Below are 22724 nucleotides of genomic sequence, written 5' to 3' on the forward strand. Positions count from 1 at the left end.
GCCACCAGCAGACCCTCAGAAAAAGAAACTGCAAGGGACATGCTTTAGTCATAAGCTTGTCATCCCAAGGAGATGTGAGGTGCAAGAAAGAATGGAGGGCAATATGGTAAATCTATAAATAAACCTAAGCAAACACTGACTATTTAATACACTATTTCTTGTTGAGTATTAATAGGATAGAATTAAAATACGTGGGGGAATTCCCTGGTGGTCCAGTGGTTAGGACTCCGCACCTCTACTGCCGGGAGACAGGGTTTGATTCCTGGTTGGGGAACTAAGATTCCACAAGCCACGTGGCGTGGCCAGAAAGAAAAAAACGCAAATATTAAAATACACGGTAACATTAAAGTTAGGAGGGGATAAAATGGAGTTTTAGTGCTCAGAGTCTTTATGTTATTCGGGAGGAGAGTAAGATACTAATGGATTTTGAGAAAGTGAAAATGCATATTGTAATCCCTATTATCTCCAGGTAAAGAACAGAAATATTTCATCAAAATCATCGGGCGGGGAGGGGGGGTGAGAGGGTAGGTAAAGATAAGAATGAAATAAGACTGACCATGTATTGATGATTACTGAAACTGAGTGATTCATAGATCGGTTTAATTATACCAACCTTTGTAACTTTATGTTTGAAATTTCCATAATAAAAAGTTAAGGAAATATTTTATAAAAAGAATAGCTTCCAAATTAGCGGAAGGAAAAACTTATCAATACTGTATGATGCTCTTTATGAGAAGTTTTAAAATGGGCCAAACAAAAGTACAGGGGTACATACACAGGTGGTAAAATTTATAGAAGAAAAGCAAGGAGGTGATTACCATCCAACTCAGACAGTGGTTAGTTCTACAGATTATGAGCTGGATTTACTTTAACACTCAATTTATTTTTGAACTTTCTTGCTTTCTAACGAGTAGCATTTAACACCATAAATTTTCTTCTTTGCCCCACACATTCCTGGCACATCCCCTTGGTTCCAAAATATGATGCTCCACTGTCCTAAGTGAGTTGTCATTTCAGCTTTGGTTTCCTTTTAAAGCCGTGAGTTATTTAGAAGTTAGCAGAAGTTATTTAGAAGTTTTAGAAAGAAAAACTTACTTTTATTTATCTCTTTTTTCCTTTCTGCTATTTTTTTATGAAATTACTACATTGTGGTCAGGGAATATGTCTTAACTAATATCTGCATCTTCAAATTTATGGGAATTTTCTGTGTGTTTTTCTTACGTGTATCATATTTCCATATGTGAGTTATATCTCACAAGAAAAAAATGTTCTGAAAGAAGAGATATGGAAAATATACTAAAAATGCTAACAATAAGATTAGTATGGCAATATTAAAAACCAAAATGGGAAATTAAATGTGAAAAAGAGATTTTGTTATGATAAAAGGAAATTTAACTGTAGTAAAATTTCAAACACCCAATTACACGGATTCAAAACAACTACACAGTATTAGAAAAACAATAAAACATAGTTGGATACTTTAACACACCCTTTTCAGTAATCAACAGATGAAGCAATCTAAAAACAAATAAGGATAGGGAGGATTTTAAAAAACCTTTTTATTAAAGATTTAAAACATACATAAGACTATACAAACCCTCAGATACCATAACCCAACTGTAACAACCACAAACATTTTGATAAATTTATCTTTCTGTCACCTCTTTTATATTTGCTGGGATAGTTTAAGGCAAATTCCAGACCTATCATTTACTTGCAACATGTACATATACATTTTGTTAAATAACCTAATATCATTTATTACATTACACAAAAAATAAAAAGATATAAAGGACTTGAACAATATTACAAATAAAATCTATTAGCACTTGGTACTCATGGGATATTTATAAAAATTGACCATTTACCAAGCTAGTAACAAAATTTCCACAAATTTCATAATGTAGACATTACTTAAGCCATATTCCTTTGACCACTATACAACAGGGCCATAAGTTAGTATTAAAGGAATACCAAAAACAACCAAAAAACCAAAAACCTACTGGGAAACAGGCAAGACCCCACTATTCTTAATAACTCTTGGGTTAAAAGGAAATCAAATGAAACGACAAACCATTTAGAAAGGACAGTGAGAGCATTAAAAATTGAAACCAGAGGAATACAGCCAGAGTGTAGTGAAAAAAAAAAGGAAACATACAACTTTAATGCCATTCATTAGACAGCAAACAAATAACAAACTAGCCAGAAAGAGAATATTCAACCCAGGGAAGATAGGGAAAAAGAACTGATAAAAGCAGAAATTAAGAAAAAGTGAGTAAAAAATGATAAGAGGAAAAAAAAAAAGAAAAGTACATTGGTTCTTTGAAAGGAACCATTAAATAGGCAAATCTTCCATAGATTGATAAGGAAAAAGATTCAAATAATCAGCTGGAACAAGAAAGAACATACCTACAGAAACAGAGGAGACTACAAACTTATGAGGTAATAGTATATACAACTTTATAACAACAAATTTTAAAATCTAAATGAAAGAGATGATTTTCTAGAAAATATGCCATTCTTAAATTGGCCCAGATAGATCAAACTATCAGGAAAAAACTAGAGAGTTCTAGATATATTCTTAGAAATCCCAATTATATATAATAAGCTTTTTAAAATTTAAACAAATATAAAAACTTTCCTAATTCAATTTGTAAGGTCAGCATATTCCTGAATACAAAAATGAACAAGATTAAGACAAAAAATACGATACATTCACTTCATTTATGAATCTAGGTCTAAAAATCCCAAATAAAATACTAGCAACTTAAATCTTACAGTGGACTAAAGCAATTCATCATGACCAAGCAGAGTTCATGGTAGAAATTTTTAAAAAGAGGTTTAGCATTAAGAAATCAAGTAATAGATGAATGTGGGGGTAAAAGAAAGCAGATTTACCAGAACCAGCTCAAAAAGGCATCTGACAAAATTCAATGCTCACTAACACAGCATTGTAAAGCAATTATACCCCAATAAAGATGTTAAAAAAAAAAAATTTCAATGCTCATTGTTAATTTTAAAATAATCTTAAGAACTTCAAAACATAAGGATATCTTCTTAAAGAGTATGGTATACTAGAAACTGACAAATATATTTCATAGTCAAACACTACATATTTTACTAAATATCAAGAAGGAGGCCAGGATGCTTGCTATCATTGCAACTATTAAACAACAGAGGCCTGAGCCAGTAAGATAAGTTACCAAAAAAAAAAAAAAAAAAAAAAAAAAAAAACTATATTTATAAAAAAAATTAAAAAAAAAAAAAAAAAAAAAGAAACATAAATTACCATTATTTTTAGAAGATATAATCATCTACTTAAGAGGGCAAGAGAATCAGGTGGAAAAACTGTTAAAATAGAAGTGCAACAAAAATGCCAAACACATGATGGAGACACAGAAATCAATCATTGCCATATATTATCAGTAACCAATGAGAGAACACTATGGGGAAAATAATATTTAAAATACTAGTAAAACTAGTATTTTTTAGATACTATAATATAGAATATCTATGTGGAAAAAAATGATAAGATATTAAAAGACATAAAATAAGATCTGAATAAGTAGAAAAACACTACATTCCATAAGTGGATGAGAAGACAATATTGTAAAGATTAACAATTCTCCCTTAAAATTAATTTATGAATTCAATGTAATCACAATCAAAATCTCAAAACACTGAAGGGGCTCCTACCGGCCCATTACAGGACAGTTTGAGCATCAGAAATAACGACTGTAACCTGTAAGACAAATTTTTAAAAATTCATGAAAGGCTTCTGGTGCCAACCAAGATGAAGTTAAGTCCACTAGACCTACTTATTACAAATAAAAACTCTGGACAAAACATAAAATGCAACTACCTGAAGACTCTGCAAAGTTAGTAACTGCAAGCAGACTGGGGAGGGAAGCCCAAACTGAAATAATCTTTATATAGAGGTGTTTCCTCACTTTCCTTCCTCTCTTATCACCTAGCATTGACTAGAGGGTGGCCCTTATGCAGAACTACACAGGACACAGACAACAAAAACTCCAAGAAAATCTGTCTTTCTGGATAGAGGAGTGGGGAAAGGAGCCCCATGCGAAGTAAGAATGTGGGGGGCCACTGTCATTTCTTTTTTCTTCTCTTTCTCTCTCCCAGCCCTGCCCCAAGGGCAACCCAAGTCACAGAGCTGCAACGCAAAGGCAGTAAACCTGACATCTTAAACCCGAACAGAAGACCTGTCTTTTTGGTGTACCAGAGGCACCTGGATGGGGCATGGGCTCCTATGGCATGAAGAGAGTAGAAAATGCTGTATGTCAATTATATCTCAATAAAGTTGGGGAAAAACATGTAGGAGGATTCCCTGTCCTTTTTTCTCTTCTCTCAGTGTGCTGCTCCAAGGGCAGTCCTAGTTGTACAGAATTGTGTTAAAGCATAAGCAGCTAAAAAAAATCCAAGGAAAATTCCAGATTTCTAGCCAAATGTCTGGGAAAGGGAACCCTGAGAGCTGGGCATGTAGGGAAATTCCCAGGGAAGAGAGAACTGGAGAGTGGTATCCTCTAGTTCTGTGCATGAACCTACACAAATCTTAGTTTCATGCCTAAACTGCACATATGCAGAATATACCCAAACTAGTATAGCAAAGTCTTTGAGATCTAAACTATAACAGTCTACCATCCACCCAAGTTCCAGACTAACTGCTCCGACAGATCCAAAGCACCAGAGCAAAGGCTTTGAAAACTGAACTAACTTCAGACCATCACTCAAAGATGAGACAGAACTTATGGTCTGACTGCCTGCTAAAACAAAACAAATCAACATTCTGCAGAGGATTTTAATAGAACCCAGAGTCTTACAGTATTGTACTCAAAATGTCCAGGATATAATCCAAGACTGCTCAATATATTAAGAACCAGAAAAATGTGACCAAACTTCAAAGGGAAAAGATAATTGGCAGATGCCACTCTAAGGTGACTCAGATGTTAAAATTATCAAAGACTTGAAGGCAGCTATCATAACCATGGCTCCCTGGGGTAAGGTGAACATACTTTTGAAATGAATGGAAATATGTTAAGTTCTCAGCAGAGACATTGGAACTAGAAAAAAGAACCAAAAATAAATTTTAGAATTGAAAAAAATATCTGAAATAAAAAATTCACTGGATAGGCTCAGTAGCAGAATTGAGAAGGCAAAAAAGTCAATGAACTTGAAGACAGACCAATAGAAATTATACAATCTGAAGAACAGAGGGGGAAAAAAGATTGAAAAAGAAATAAACAGACCTCAGGAACCTGAGTAACAGTATAAAAATATTTTACATTTATGTCATTGGAGTCCCATAGGAGAGAGATTGGTGCAGAAAAAAATAACGTCCCCAAACTTCTCTAATTTGGAAAAAGAGATACATTTTATAGATTCAAAAAGCTCAATGAACTCCAAACAGGATAAACCTTATCCAGACAAATAATTACAATCCTGAAAATCAAAGAAAAAGTCTTAAAAATGGAAAACTTCTTTGTGTTGAAAGGAAATGATACCAGAGGGAAACCTGGAACATCAGGAATAAAGGAAGTGCAACAGCAATTATAAATATCTGGGTAAATACAATAGACTATTCTGCTCCTGTTAAGTTATTTAGAATATATATGACTGTTGAAAGCAAAAATTACTTCTCTATCAGCGTTTTCAATATATGTAGAGGTAATATATAGGAGAAATATATATAACATAAGGGCAAGGGTAAAGAGATCTCTATTGTTTTTAGGTTTTTACATTTTAAGTAGCAAAAATATTAACTAAGTGGATTGTAATCACTATGTCAACCACTAAAAACATAATACAAAAGGATACAGCCAAAAAAAAAGAGAGATAAATTTTAAAATAAAATAGTAAAAAAGTTCAAATAATTTTTTTTTTAAAGACAGGAAAGAGGAGACAGGAACAAAAAAGGGGGGAAACAGAAAACGATAAAATGGAAGATTGAACTATATCAATAATTACATTAAATGTAAATGGTCTAAACATTCTAGCTGAAAGAGAGATTATGAGATTAGAGTTTTTTAAAAAAAGACAAAACTGAACTATATACTGTCTACAAAATACCCACATTAAATATAACGTCACAGATAGGTTAAAGGTAAAGGATGGAAAAAGATATACATGCAATTCATCAAAAGAAACCTGGAGTGGCTACATTGATAACAGACAAAGTAGACTTCAGAATAAAGATTACTACCAAGGAAAAAGAAGGATATTATATACTGATAAAAGGGTCAATTCGCTAAGACTTAACAATCCTAACTGTGTACATATCTAAAAACAGAGGTCAAAATACACAAAGCAATAACAGATAGAAATGAAAAGCAAAACAGACAAATCTACAAGCATACTTGGAAGCTTTGGAAATCCTCTCGCAGTAATTGACAGAACAAGTAAACAGATAACCAGCAAGGAGAAGAATCTGAACAGCACTAACAACCAACTTGATCTAATGGACATTTATACAACAATCCACACAACAGCAGAATACACATTCTTTTAAAGTGCACTGGAACATTTATCAAGATCAACCATATTCTGGGCTATAAAGCTAACCTTAAAATTTTTAAAGAATTGAAATTACACAAAGTAGAAATCAATAAAGGACAGATGTCTGGAAAATTCCCAAATATCTGAATATCTTAAAATATGATTCTAAATAACTCATAGATCAAAAAGAAAGCACCAAGTGGAATTTTTAAAACTTTTAGAACAAAAGAAAATAAAAACAAATAATAAAAATAAAATCTGTGGGATATAGCTAAAGCAGGGCTTAGAGAGAAGTTTGTAACATTAAATGCTTAAAGCAGAAAAGAATAGAGGTCTGAAATCAGCAATTTAGGCTTCTACCATATGAAACTAGAAAAAAAAATACTAGCACATAATAAACCAAAATCAAACAGAAAAAGGAATTAATGAAAATAGTAGAAATCAGTGAAACTGTCAACAAAGGAGAAAAATCGATGAAACTAAAAGCTGGTCTTTTGAAGAGATCAATAAAATTAATAAACTTCTATCCAGACTAACGAAGATGAAGAGAGAAGATACAAATGACCAACATCAAGACTGTAAGAGTGGGACCCATGTGCTACAACTACTGAGCCTGCGTGCCACAACTACCGAAGCCCGCATACCTAGAGCCCATGCTCCGCAACACAAGAAGCCACTGCAATGAGAAGCCCACACACCGCAGTGAAGAGTAGCCCCCAACTCGCTGCAACTAGAGAAAGCCCACGTGCACCAACAAAGACCCAGTGCAGCCAAAAATAAATAAATAATTTTTTTTAAAAAAAGGCCATATTTTATTTTAAAAAAAAAGACTGTAAGAGTGGGAATCACTACAAGACCTACAGAAATTAAAAAGATAATGAGGAAATGCTACTAACAACTCTATATTCATAAATTTGACAACTTAATGAAATGGACCAACTCCTTCAAAGATACAAAACACAGTCAAGAAGAAACAGACTAGTTGAATAGTTCTGTCAGAGAAATTTAATTCATAGAAAACTCCAGGTCCAGATGGTTTCACTAGCAAATTCAACCAAACATTTGGGGAAGAAACAATACTACCCAATCGCTTGCAGAAAACAGAGAAGAAGGGAATACTCCCCAACTCACTTATGAGGTCAGCAATAACCAGATACCAAAACCAGACAAAGGCATTACAAAAAGAATACTACAGACTAATATTCATTGTGAACACAGATACAAAAAAATTAGAAAACTGAATCCATCAATGTATAAATGAGATAATATATCAGTCAGTGGAGTTTATCCTGAGAATGCAAGGCCACAGATATATTTAACAATCAATCAATGTAATTCACCATACTGACAGACTACAGAAGAAAACTACATGATCATTTAAATAGATGAAGAAAAAGCATTTGACAAAATTCAACCTCCATTCATTATAAAAACTGTTGGCAAACTATGAAATATAAGGAACTTCTTTAATGCAATAAAAAAAGGCATCTACAAAAACCTACAGTGAACATCATAGTTAATGGTGAAAGACTGATTTCTTTCTCCCAAAGATCAAGAACATGTTCAGGATGTCCACACTCAGCACTCTTATTAAACATTGTATAGGAAGTCCTGTATATTAAGACAGGAATGAAAAAGGCATTAGACTGGAAAAGAAGAAATAAAACTATCCTTATTTGCAGATGACATCATTTTCTACATAGAAAATCCTACGGAATCTAATTTTTAAAAACCATTTTTTTTTTTGGCCGTGCCACATGGCTTACGGGATCCTAGTTTCCCAACCAGGGATCGAACCTGTGCCCCCTGCAGTGGAATTGTGGAGTCCCAACCACTAGACCGCCAGGGAATTCCCATTTAAAAAGTCTTAAAATAAATCAGTTGTGCGGATTTAAGATCAACGTATAAAAAATAACTATTTTTATAATCTAATAATGCATAATTGGAATCTGAAAATTTTAGAAAGTGTCACTTACAATAAATAGCACCCCAAAAAACTTAGGAATAAATCTAACAAAGCAGGATCTATATGCCAAAAACTACACAAGACTAGTGAGAGAAATCAAATGTGTGCATGAATTAAGGCTCAATATATTGTTAACAGTTTAGTGTTCCTCAAATTGCCACAGATTCAAGGAAATCAAAATCCCAGAAGGATTTTTTTGTAGATACCAACAGCTGACTTGAACATTTAAATGGAAATGGAAAGGAACTAGAATAGGCAAAACAATTTTGAAAAAGAACAAATTTGGAAGACTCACACTGCCTTATTTCATTCAAGATTTACTGTAAAGCTATAGGAATTAAGACAGTGTGGTACTGGTGAAAGCATAAACACATAGATCAATGTGACAGAATTGAGAGTCCAGAAATAGATTCACACAAATATGAATTCATACAATTAATTTCTGACAAAGGTGCAAAAAGCACTCAATGGAGAAAGGACTGTCTTTTCAACAAATGTGTTGGAAAAGCTGGACTTCTATGTGCAAAAAAATTAACTTCAACCCATACCACATATCTTATACCAAAAAAAAAATATATATATATCAAAAGGGACCCTAGACTTAAATGTAAAATGCAAAATTCTAAAATTCCTAGAAGAAAACAGGAGAAAATTTTTGTGACTATGGGCTAGGCGAAGATTTCTTAGGATACAAAAAGCGCAAATCATAAAAGGAAAATTGGATAAACTAGACCTTGCTGCAATTTAAAACTTCTGCCCTTCAGAAATATTTAAGGGCTGTGGGAATTTAGAGGATATGAGCACTAATTCTGCCAGGAGTAACTTCCATAAAGTGACTTTGAAGATGGTCTTCAAAGATAACTAAGTGTCTGCTGGGCTAAAAAATCAAGAGAAAGGCCTAGGTAGAAAAAAACCTGCCCAAAAGAGCACAATTGTGACAGGGGCTCACAGGTCCAAGGAACAATGAGAAATTCAGTTGTCACGGAAGAGGCGAAGTGGAAAGGGTGGAGCAAGAGTGAAACATGGAAAGGGAGAATTTTTACACATTATAATTGTTTCCCATGGAGCAACAAGAAGCATTTCAAAGCAGAGAAGTAACAATTGGTTTTCCTTTTTTATAAAGTGTGATGACAATGCGGAGGACGGACTGGTGTAGAGACTGATGGGAAGGATTCTAATGAGAAGTCTGTTGCAATAGTCCAAGCAAGAGATGATGAGTTCTCACAGATGAGGAGGCAATGGGGATGGTAAAGGGAGAACTTCAAAGACCTATTAGTAAGGATCAGGTTGATGGTGGTGATTTTTAACTAAAAATGAGATAGTAACTGTTGTCTGGAAGAAACTAGTTCTAGATTCATGTTTTATAACAGAGATTATAAAATGTTTGCTCTAGGAACATAGGAGGGAATATAACAGTAATTGCAAAGAACTCTGAATTGGGGGAATAGAGTGTAAAACCTTACTAGGATTAGCCACATCTCTAATGTTTTGACTCTAACAATGATTTTCCATTATGCTAATTTCCTTGTATAACAAAATGAGAATTCTTTACAAATGTTTTAGCAGAAATTTATGCTGATAGAGTATTTGGGATACCAGCTGTTTCATATTACTCTAGTAGTTAAAAAGGTAGTCTCAAATCTGGAGAGAAGCTGAAAAGTACATCACAAAACAAGGTTTTACTCATAAAGCACCACTCTATTCATACAAAAGAGGTAGGCAGGGGCTTCCCTGGTGGTGCAGTGGTTAAGAATCCTCCTGCCAAGGCAGGGAACACGGGTTCAAGTCCTGGTCTGGGAAGATCCCACATGCCATGGAGCGACTAAGCCCGTGCGCCAGAACTACTAAACCTGCGCTCTAGAGCCCGCGAGCCACAGCTACTGAGGCCACGTGCCACAACTACTGAAGTCTGCACAGGTGTGCTCCGCAACAAAGACAAGCCACTGCAATGAGAAGCCCGTGCAGCGCAACGAAGGGTAGCCCCCTCTCACCGCAACTAGAGAAAAGCCCGCGCGCAGCAATGAAGACCCAATGTAGCCAAAAAATTATTAAAAAAAAAAAAAGGAGGTAGGCAGGAATACAGATTCTAGAACCAGATAAACCTGAGTCTGGATTTCAGCTCTTCCGTTTACTGACTATGGACCTGGAAAATTCATTTAGTCTGTTATATCGTCTGTATATTGGAGATAACAAAGCACATCTTATAGCATTGCTAATAGTTCCTGGCACAGAGGTGGTAGTTATTTTATTGTTATAAGTATGTTTTTCCTTAGCATGATTTTTTTTTAAAAGCTTTTTTTTTCAAATTTATTTATTTTATTTGTATTTATTTTTGGCTGTTGGGTCTTTGTTGCTGTGCGCGGGCTTTCTCTAGTTGTGGCGACTGGGGGCTACTCTGCATTGCAGTGTGCAGGCTTTTCATTGTGGTGGCTTCTCTTGTTGTGAAGCACGGGCTCTAGGTGCACGGGCTTCAGTAGTTGTTGCTCGCAGGCTCAGTAGTTGTGGCTCGTGTACTCTAGAGCGCAGGCTCAGCAGTTGTAGCACACGGGCCCAGTTACTCTGCGGCACGTGGGGTCCTCCCAGACCAGGGCTCGAACTCGTGTCTCCTGCATTGGCAGGCGGATTCCTAACCACTGCACCACAGGGAAGCTCAGCATGCTCTTTAAAATAGTAACTTTTATACTACTTGTTAATCATTTACATAAGGCAGTGCTTCTCAAAACAGTTCCTTGAAATGTTCCCTTAACTACAGAATAAAGTGAAACACACACCCAAGGATTTGGGCATATACTTTGGAACCAGCACAATTTTTTTTTTTTTTTGCGGTACGCGGGCCTCTCACTGTTGTGGCCGCTCCCGTTGTGGAGCACAGGCTCTGGACGCGTAGGCTCAGCGGCCATGGCTCACGGGCCCAGCCTCTCCGCGGCATGTGGGATCTTCCCGGACCGGGGCACGAACCCATGTCCCCTGCATCGGCAGGCGGACTCTCAACCACTGCGCCACCAGGGAAGCCCCAGCACAAAATTTTTAAAGTTTTAACTTCATTATATTAATCTGCATGCTGCACACAAAATAACCATATTTAATAGTAAAATGTTAATCTTTAGGTAAAATTAGCATACCAAGAAAATATGCCAGTTTATATAACAACATGGCCCTCAATACAATGCCTCATATCCATGAGCCACTTCAAGATGTCTCAGGTTAGAAAAGTCTGGATAGTGCACTATGTAAATTATGTTGCATGTGGTAAAAAGCTGAGAAAAACCAGAACTACTCAGCCTAAAACCCAGAACTTTCCTATAGGCAAGGAACATTTAAAAAAATAAGTCTCCTTATTTAATGAGGAGATACCTACCTATGCATTTTGTCCTGAAAAATGCAGACCTGCTTCAAGCTAAGAAAGCATAAAACTTGGTATAGAGCCAGAAAAATTAAAGTGGAAAGCCATAATTATGAATCTAAATTTTAAAACTTTACCTGTTTTCTTCTTTTTATCAGAAGTGGCATCCGAAGTATTTAAGGTAGTAGAGGTGCTTTTATAAATATCGCGACTGCATACTCCAGGATCATCTTCATCAGAAGAAAGTGAAGATAAATGTTCCGAGTTTTTCAGTTCGTTATCAGCTTTGTCTGACGGACTATTACCCCCAGTTTCAGACACTAAAGGTGTGGGTGTTGCACATGCAGTTTTTGGAAGTGGTGGGGGACAAAATGTACGAACAGTCTGGGTTCCTGGTCGTCTAGTCCTGTTAGGCATTCGTACAGCAAGAGTGGAAAACTGCTGCTTGGGCCCAGATTTCAGAAAATCTAAGAAAGAGGCAATGAATCCGGTTTTGACTTCTGGCTGTTTTTCCTCTACTTCTTTGATCTTCTGTCTCATTTTTTCTTGATGCTGATAACCATCATGGCAGCTTTCCGAGGAAGGGGGAGTATACGGCAAATATATATCTGTTCCCCTTGGATTCTGGCGTTTGCCTTGGGCAGGTCTTTTCAGCTGTTTTTGATTACTGTTGTCTTCCTCTTTAGTTTGCCCTTTTCCTTTAGTTTTCTTCTTCTGAAGGTTAAAATGCATTAAATCTTGGTTTTCCTCTTCAATCTTGATGCTGATTGGCTCCCCAGGTTGGGCCATGGCCAACAGTGCAAGTGTACTCCTAGTCGGGTTCATTGACACACCACTGTCATCACCCCCTAAAGTGAATTCACTCTCCGATGTAGCACTCTCTCCACTTATACTTCTACTACTAGAAACAAACTCTTGATTTCTGTTATTATTTAATGTACTATCAACAGGTACTTCGCTATCTTCTTCAGGTTCATGATTGGTAGCAGACTGTTTCTTGAATGGGCCAGAACTTTGCTCCTGGACTTCATGACCCAGCCCAACCACTGGTGAAGTTACTTTAGAAGCTTTATTTTGACCAGGTGTTTCAATGTGCTGTTGATCAAGAGTCATCTTTGACTGAAGAGTAGGTACTGGTGAAAGGTTTACAGTAACTTGATTTCCATTTAAGGAAATATCATTTATATTCGGTGGCTTTCCTACTGTAGCTGCTATGGAGTTAAAATCTGACGTCACATGCCCGACATCTAATGATTGCTGAAAATGAGATTTAGAATCACCATCTTCAACAGCAGGAATGGTTTCATTTGAAGTTGACTTGGAAAAATCAGAAGGTGTGACCCCACAAGCTGCTGCTGTAGCTGCTAAGATATCATCTACATTTGATAAAATATTTCTTTCATCACTGAGGAGCATTGCCTCTGGGAAACATATTGATCCAAGAGAAACAAAATGATTCTTTGAATCATGTTGATTTGTTTCACTAAAATGGCCCTTTGTTGTTAGATGTTGTTGTAATGATTTTGAAGACTCAGAGAGGTCCATTTTCATAATTTCAGAATTTTGAGGATGGAGTTGCTGCTGAGAATGATCGCCATTGCTCTGAATAATATGACCATCCATTTGAAGGAAAGGATGTACTATTTGTTGAGGACTTTGAACACGCTGTACTTGTAGAGATGCCTTTACTTGTCCTAAACCGGCCTGTAGTATTGACTGCTGAAGAATTTGTAAATCACAGGCAGAATCTAAAAGGACCTGTGTATTAGGAAGAGATGCCTGATGGCCATGCCCTAAAGCATTATTTGGAATTTGAATCTGAGATGAGGCATTAATTATTTGATCATGCTGCTCCTGGACCTTGGCTTCATGTACCTTCTGTATAAGAGAATGCTGCTGGTTTAGGTCTTTAGTATTCAACCTTATTTGTGGAGTTTGCATTAAATTAGTTGTCTTCTTTATATCAAGGGTTGCTGCATTATTGACTTGGCCAACTTGTTGGTTAAGCTGTGCCACTGAACCAACTATGTTTTCTTCTTTTTTTGACTCCTGTAGAACAATCCCAACAACTTGATCTTCAAGATGGGAATTACTTCTGATTATGCTCTGGGAATATCTGTCATCTGTCTTTGACACCTTATAAGCTGACTCTGGAACATTAATTTCCCCATCAGATAGCCTTTGGGTTGATGACTCAAGAGATACTTGCGGCTGTAATACCTGTAACTCTTGCATTGGAAAATCATCCTCTTGCTTTGAAGATGTATACACATTTGAGTCAAGTTTTCTTTCAGCGTAAGACTTTGGATCTGGGGAAGGTATGTTATTCTGTAATGTCTGACAATGAGTAGAGGACGCAAAAGATGATGACTGGACAACAGGCAAAAACTTTTGGGACTGGGGAGATGATGACCCTTGAGTCTGAGCATTTTGGGAAGAATGCATAGAAATATAATTCTGAGTTGGGCTAGAATCTGGCATATTCTGAGCCCGAGAGGCAGAAGAATAAGAAAGAGAAGGGGCTGTTAATGTTAGGGACTGCCCTGAAGCATAGCTTTCTGAAGGACTAACAACTGACAAAACTTGTGACTGAGATGAATAACTAACCTGTGTCTGACTAACTGGTGATAAACCCTGAGAGTGACCAGATGAGTAACTCTGAGACTGGCTAACTGAAGATAGATCTCTTGTTTGAGCAGGGTAATTCTCATTTGTAACTGAAGATAATACCTCTTGCTGATCAGAAGAATAATTAAGTGTTGGATTTTCAGAAGTTATAGTCTGAGATGACCCAGAAAAAGTCAATGTTTTATATAAAGATGGCAACTTCTCAACTTTGCTGGACCTATAAACATGTGAATGAACAATAGATGGCACATTATGTGGCTGTACTAAACCATAATTTTGAGACTGACTAACTGATAAAAGGCTTGGTAGCTGCGCTGTAGAATAAATTTGTGCTTGGCCTGATATTACAGAACTCTGGTTATGTAAAGGTTTGGAATAGCTTAGTGTTTGCACAGGAGGAATTATACTTTGAGGTTTGGGGGACTTGGCTGATGTTAGTGGTTGTTTTGTAGAACAGCTTTTTACTTTTGTAGTAGAAGGAGGATACCCTGATGATGGAACTGCAGATGAATAGGACTGAGCAAGTTCCACTGAGACCTGGGATGTCTTCTGTTGCAATCCTCCATTGCTCACCTGAGTAGAATCTCCAATTGGGTTACAGGATAAAGATGACTGCCTGCTTGTTTCCTGAAAATTAACCACACTTGCATTTGATAGATAACTGTGTAAGGAATGCTGTGAACCAGTCAGTTGTGCCTGAATAGACTGAGTACCTGAAGGCCGCTGATGGTGTTTAATAACACTACATTCTCGAAGAAGAGCTCTTTCAATGGAAGCAGTAGAACTAGTAAAGAGAGTTGAACCGTAGGCTTGAGGAGTTTGCTGGGCTCCTCCAAGTGCTGAAGGCAACAAACTAAATTGAGGTTGTAAAAGATGGGGTGCAGACTCTTGAGCTGAGCGGTATGTTGAAGACTGAGGTGGTATGCTGTTACTTATCGCAGAACTGCCCAGGCGCTCAAATGCCAAAGCGGTTGGAACAGTTCCCTGGGAAGTCTTGATTTGCAGCAAAGGATCATGAGGATTTAAAATTCCATTGGATGTAGTATTAAAAGTTGAATCCTGAAGCACCAAAGGTGAGGTGGTGGCAAAGTTTCTATTGCTGAAGGTGGTGGGATGCTGATAAGCAGGGAGGGCAGAGGGTGGAAGTGCTCCAGTGGTTGGCAAAGGTCCAGTAACAAACAGCTCAGTTGCTGCTGAGGAATGCATACCTATGAAAAGAAAACAAATATGCTCATGCAGTTACAGCACAAACACTTGTATCTGCTTTCATAATACAGACTTAATAAAACTTACATAACCTTCAATCCATCAAAATCTCTTTAAAACTGAAAAGCCTGACAAATTAGTTCTGCACATGAATTTTCAAAAATACATTTCAAAACAGCTAGCTTTCATAAGGCAGGAACAAAATTACAAAGGTATCAGCAATTCATATGTATGATTGTTACAAATATGAGATTATACATATATATAGTCAGATAAGGTCATTTGATAATTAAGAAAACAGTGAAAATGTACATAATCTCTAATGATTAATTTCCCTTGAAATCCCAATGCAAAATACCAATGGACAAACTAAAATGTTCATAACATTAAAATTGAAACTGAACTGCCTACATTTAACATAATAAATCTGAAAATAATAGTGAGATTAATAGTGCAGCTTCTTTTATCAAAATAAATGCATTTTTAAAATTCCTTGCATTTCAAGTTTTGACTTCCTATGAACAACTTCTCATAACAATAGATGCATGCTTATCAAAAGAAGCTGATCAGAAATTAATAAAGCACTGTCAAGAAGAGAGTATTAACATTTCAGGACAGCATTCTTGCCACATACGGCAAAAGTAAAAACATGTTAAACCCATGCAATCCAAAAGTTCCATTTCTAGAAATTTACCCTATGGAAATAAGTGGACACAAAGATTCAAACAAGATATTCATTATAGTTATTGTGAATAACAGGTAGAAACAACCTAAATATCCATCAAGAGGAGACTGGTAAAATAATTATGGCATATCCTAATAATACTGATGCTATAAACATTGCTTAGGTGGATATACAAAAAAAGTTTTGATGTACAAAGATATTAAAGAAGAGTAAATACCAAACTGTTAACTCTTCTCTAAAAAGGGGGACTGTAATTAGGAACTATCACTTTCCATTTTATACACCTTTTTATTGTTTACAGTAAAAAAATTTTATCTTATATTGGAGCACCATTGATTAACAATGTTCTGTTAGTTTCAGGTGTACAACAAAATGATTCAGTTATACATATACATGTAGCTATTCTTTTTCAAATTCTATTCCTATTTAGGTTATTACAGAACACTGAGCAGCGTTCCCTTTGCTGTACAGTAGGTCCTTGTTGGTTATCTATTTTAAATATACCAGTGTGTACATGTCAATCCCAAACTCCCAAGTCTATCCCTCCCCTCTACTCTTCCTCCCTGGTAACCATAAGTTCGTTCTCTAAGTCTGTTTACATATATTTTAGTGAATTTCCTTTAAAAAAATTCTTTTTCATTTTGGAAAAATTGGGGAAAAAAGATTCTCTTGCCCTTTTCAAAAATATTCTTCTTTCAACTCTTTCCATTAAATGTCAAAAAAGTGGGAATTCCCTGGCGGTCCAGTGGTTAGGACTCGGCGCTTTCACTGCTGGGGCCCAGGTTCAATCCCTGGTCTGGAAACTGAGATCCCACAAGCCTCGCAATGCAGACAGAAAAAGGATTACCATTACAAGGACAGAAAATATCTAGCTACTCTTGAAGGAAAAAACAGCGCTTAGAATTAATGTTTAAAATAATGTAATTATAGAAACTGAGATAGAAAGTCTAACTCAATACATGTAATGTAAAATTATTCCAGGAAGCAAACAACGAAGCTATTGTGTAGTTTTGTTTTTTTAATATTTATTTATTTGGCTGCATTAGGTCTTAGTTGCAGCACGTGGGATCTTCGTTGCAGCACATGGGATCTTTTGTTGTGGCGCATGGGCTTCTCTCTAGTTGTGGCCCGTGGGCTCTCTAGTTGCGGCGTGTGGGCTTAGTTGCCCAACCAGGGATTGAACCTGCATCCCCTGTGTTGGAAGGCGGATTCTTAACCACTGGACCACCAGGGAAGTCCCCTATTGTGTTTTTTAATACTGTTTTATTTCACAGTAAAACATTGTTTCTTTGGAAGCAGAAGAAATGTTTCTAAGACATACTGAGAAGCTCTATTAATGGAGTTTATATCAGAATGTAAAATATTATTTCTTATAGCTATTACTTAAAACAATATTCTTTAAAATGAAACCTTAAAAAAAAAACTAACCTTTCTGTCATCCGGCAAAAAATAAAAGTATATACAAACACTTTTGGGGCGGGGAAACAGTTGAAAAATGAAATAAGAAAAATAAAACAGAAAACTACATAATAGGACTTCCCTGGTGGTGCAGTGGTTGAGAATCCGCCTGCCAGAGTAAGGGACATAGGTTCGAGCCCTGGTCTGGGGAAGATACCACATGCCGCAGAGCAACTAAGCCTGTGCGCCGCAACTACTGAAGCCCACACACCTGGAGCCCATGCTCCGCAACAAGAGAAGCCACCGCAATGAGAAGCCCGCGCACTGCAACAAAGAGTAGCCCCTGCTCACTCCAACTAGAGAAAAAGCCCGTGCACAGTAACGAAGACCCAACGCAGCCAAAAATAAAAGTAAATAAATAAATTTTAAAAAGAAAAGTACATAATATATCAACTTGGAATGGCTTTTATTAAAGATTGACTTATTCTGTTCAGTTAAGGATAACTTTACCTAACTCTAATGATGAAATCAGTTCCAAGATTGTTTTTTTTTACTATACCACACCTATCCAGCCCAAAGTCACTAAAAGAAATGAAATTTAATCTTTCACCAACCGCCCCCCACAAAAGATAAATATGTGAAGTGATAGCTGTGTTAATTAACCAGATGTGGGGATTCTTTCACAATGTAAATGTATATCAAATCACCACAATGTATACCTTAAACATCTTACAGTTTTATATGTCAATTACACCTCTATAAAGGTGAAATAGGAAAAAAAAATTTAATCTTTCCTCCTCTCAAGTAAACAAGTAACTACTTAAATTGCTAGATAAAAACTTGATATCTAGGATTTATCTTTAACAATTACCTACCTTCTTCAACTTGCTAGTTTTCATCAGAGTGCTAAAACCGAATTTCTGCTAGTAACAATTTCTTGAATTTTGTCCACCTTAAAATAGTGAAAAATTCCAGGTTTTAAAGTTCACTGGAAAATCAATAATTAACATCACTCTCAGCCACACTACTATAATGACAAGATTATCAAAAGTGAAATTTTATCCATATTTTTAAAGGACTTAAAAATTCTGAAAACAAAGTATCACCTGTCTGCCAGGATGGGGCCCTGAATTGTGGTACAAGAGTAGTTCCTGAAGAAGCAGCCTGAGCAGTTCGGGATTCAACAGCAGAGAGAAAATTCATCACTGAAGATTCTTTAGTGTTAGTGCTGGCATTGTTCACACTAGTATCAAATATTCCAGAAAGACCTACATTTGAAGATAAAATGTATCCCAAAGTAAAAATATATGTTAATATAAAATGATATTCCGGATGCTATTTTAAAAAGGAATCTCTGACATTTGAGGCCAGAAGTTCTACAACCCTAAACTGTTTTATTATGAATAGCAACAAACATTAATTTGCTCAAGCATAATTATAATTTAAAATCTACAGAGATGCATGAAAAAGAGATCTCCCTACTAATTATACAGATATTCCCTAGCAGTAAAAGACAAAGCTTTTAATCTCATTTTCATTTTAACACTTCCCATGAGACTGTTATGTTCCATATACTTTCATAACCCAACATGTGAAAATTGATTTTTCTTCTTATTCACTAAATGTACCCATATTTGTGGTATATTTCATAAGAGAATTTTTACCGGTTGGGTGAGGTGTGGCAGCATATCCAGGAAGCTGATGAGAGGCTGCAAAAGTCTGTCTCTGAAGGAGATCTGTTTCAGAGTGAGAAGGATGTCCTTCTTCATAGCTTAAACTAGAGGATGATAAAAATAAATGACAAAAAACACAGAGCTCAAACCAGATGATCAAAAAATTTCTAGGAGAGCAATTATCAAAAGTAGCATAAGTCTTTGACTAAATTCCTGACCTACAGATCAAGAGATCAAACACAGTCTGACAATACTGTCAAAATGCGGGGGAACATATTGAAGATACACTGGGAAGAAAAATAATACACAGTATTTTTCTTAGTTCAACTTTACCTACAACAAAGTCCTTTTACTGGAAGAGGTAGCATGGTACATTGGGAAGAGCAATATCCTGGAAAACAGGAGAGCTGAATTCACTGTCCAAGTGCTACTACTGGCTTACCATGTGATTTCAATAAGTGACTCTATTACTGTTGGACTTATTTCCTCACCAGTATGAATAAGGGACCCAGACAGGATAATCTCTAAAGTCCCTCTAATTCTAACAGTCTCTGGAATATAGTAGACAGTTCAAATGAATTGAAAATTAACACTATTTCCCAATAACTCTCCTAGAAAATTTCAAGCTTATACATCTTGAGAGTAATTCAGAACAAGATATTTTTCTCCCCTTGATTTTTATTCTGAATATTTTAAACCCACAGAAAAACTGAAACAGTACAATGAATAACCTGTATACCCATCACTTAAGTTTCAACAACTGTTAACATTTTGTTATATTTGTTTTATCTTTATACACAGACATATATACTCCTTTCTTTTAATCTACTTGAAAATAACTTGTGGACATCATGAAACTGTATCCTTAAATAATTCAGTTGCATCTCCTAGGAATAGGACATTCAGCTGTATAACCAAGTATCATTATTAGACTTGAAGAAATTCAACACTGTCACTATAACATGTAATACAGAGGTCACATTCCAATTTTCCTCAATTGTTGTCAAAATGTTTGATATTTTAAAGCTTTCTGCAGGATTCAATCAAAATTCAACAATTACATTTGGTTATGTCTCTTTACATTTAGAACAGTGCCTCCACTCTGCCTCTAATGCCAAACCCCTTTTGCCTTGACTCCATGGACATGGACTTTTTATTTTGAGGAGTCAGTTGAATGTCAGTTGAAGTCAGTTGAATGTACGCTATCCCAAATTCTGGATTTGTCTGATTGCTACTTCATGAGAAATACATAATGATGCTTTGTAATTCTTATTGCACTCATGAGGACACACATAATGTCAGTCTGTCTCACTGGTGATGCTAAACTTGAAGTGGTTAAGGTACTGTCAGATCTCTCAATGTAGTTATTTCTTCTCTTTGAAATAAGTATGCAATTGTGAGGTGTTACTTAAGACAGTGTCAGTATCTTGTCCCAAGAGCTAATGGTTTCAAACACCCTGCATTCATGATCTTCATTTCAATTATTGCACTGAAGATTAGAAACAGTAGTGTTCTAATTACACTACCTTCCATATTTAAAAGTTAGCATTCTTCTATAAAATAAAAATTAGCTTTTTTCCCCTTTTCTCTCTTATCTATATACGTACTTAAATATAATATATAAAATATATACTAATGTTTTTTAATGTATATACGTTGTGCTTAAAAAAATATCATCGTAGACTCTTCATATTTAATTTATAGTGTCCCTTCAATCTTGTTTCCTTTTGACATATCCTCCTTGGTGCTCAGACACATTCTTACCTCCTAGCACAAGATGCTTCAGGTTCACCTTGTTTTTTTAACCCTGTACCACACCTGAAATCAACCATTTCCACTAGGGGTTTTTTAGTGGGCAGTGGCATTTTGAAACCAAGATCTGGGTGTCAGGTGTATTCAATGCCTGAGGTGTCACTGCTTCTAGGCCCTTTAAGTGGACAAAGCTAGGAAATACATGTCTTTTTAAAAACGTGAGTTCATAATGACAACTCTAACTCAAATCTAATGTAGTATTCCTCACCTTCCTCCATTTCACATGTATTTCCCTTTTCCTACAGTCAGAATCCCAGTTCACAACTATTGATACATCAACATATTTACTCATTAGTTCTACCCGAAAATACTGTAACACAACCTCTTTCAAAAACAAAACCACCAAGTAAAGTTAAGTATTTCTTCACAGTACTTTCTGTCTCAAGATCATGTCCCATTAAGTATATACAGTTAGAATACTGATTCGAAAGTTAAGTAAATGATTGTTTTAGTTTGAAGATTCAATTTTAGGATTAATTTTAAATCTATTTTAAACTTTATAAATCACCTTATTAAGGTGTAAGTTACATACAGTAAAGTGCACCCATTTTAAGTGTACAGTTCAATGTGTACACATTTTTCCATAAATGTACACACCAGTATAACCATAATCCCAACCAACTTGCAGAACATTTCCATCACAACAGAAGGCTTCTCATGCCCCTTTGCAGTCAATATCTTTTTCATATCACCCCTGGCCCCAGACAACCACTGAGAAACCTAATGTTATGAAAATTTAGGCTTGCTTGTCCTAGAATTTCATATAAATGGAATCATACAGTCTGTACTCTTTTGTGTCTGGCTTTTTTTCGTTTCAGCATAATGTTTCTGAGATACAACCATACTGTTGCATACATAAGTAGGTCATTCCTTTTCATTGAATTATATGAATTTATCACAATTATGTTTATCCATTCACTTACTGAGGAACATTTGGATTGTTTGTAGTTAGAGGCTACTATGAATAAATGTACTACGAACATTTTGTATATGAGTCTTCTGTGGACATATACTTTCATTTCTCTAAGTTAAATATCTAGGAATGAATTACTGGGTGATAAGGTAGGTGCACGTACCATTCTACATCAGCATCAGTAATTAATCAACATTCCGTTTTTGCTTTACATCCTCGTCACCACACGATCTTTTCAGTCTTCTTAATTTTAGCTATTCTAGGTAGGTTAAGTGGTATCTCACTGTGGTTTAATTTGCATTTCCCTAATAACCAATGATGAGGAGCATCTTCGTATATGCTTATAGACTATTCTTGTAACTTCTTTTGTGAAGTTTGTTCAAAGATTTTGCCCTTTAAAAAAAATTGGGTTGTTAGCCATCTTACTGGGTTGTAAAAAGTTTTTAAAATACAGTCTGGGACTTCCCTGGTGGAGCACTGGTTAAGAATCCTCCTGTTAATGCAGGGGACATGGGTTCAATCCCTGGTCCGGGAATATCCCACATGCCGCGGAGCAACTAAGGCCATGCGCCACGACTACTAAGCCTGTG

The 22724-nt window shown here is 36.0% G+C and overlaps 1 protein-coding gene across 7 annotated transcripts in view; it reads right to left on the bottom strand.

Moving 5' to 3' along the window:
• QSER1 (glutamine and serine rich 1) overlaps positions 1 to 22724 on the bottom strand; it is a 77996-nt gene that overhangs the window by 25435 nt on the left and 29837 nt on the right. For 4 of the 7 annotated variants that reach the window (XM_027115094.1, XM_027115093.1, XM_027115097.1 and 1 more), the window contains 3 exons: positions 19401 to 19513; positions 18843 to 19004; positions 11957 to 15655 (listed from right to left, as the gene is read on the bottom strand). In XM_027115094.1, the coding sequence (XP_026970895.1) occupies positions 11957 to 15655; positions 18843 to 19004; positions 19401 to 19513 (3974 nt within the window). Of the gene's footprint in view, positions 1 to 11956; positions 15656 to 18611; positions 18680 to 18842; positions 19005 to 19400; positions 19514 to 22297; positions 22569 to 22724 lie in introns of those variants that run through there. The other 3 variants (XM_027115098.1, XM_027115095.1, XM_027115099.1) reach the window with 3 other exon arrangements.

Source organism: Aethalodelphis obliquidens, unplaced genomic scaffold, assembly GCF_003676395.1.
Source record: "Aethalodelphis obliquidens isolate GAN/ISIS:26980383/991018 unplaced genomic scaffold, ASM367639v1 scaffold14, whole genome shotgun sequence".
In the NCBI taxonomy this organism is placed as follows: domain Eukaryota; kingdom Metazoa; phylum Chordata; class Mammalia; order Artiodactyla; family Delphinidae; genus Aethalodelphis; species Aethalodelphis obliquidens.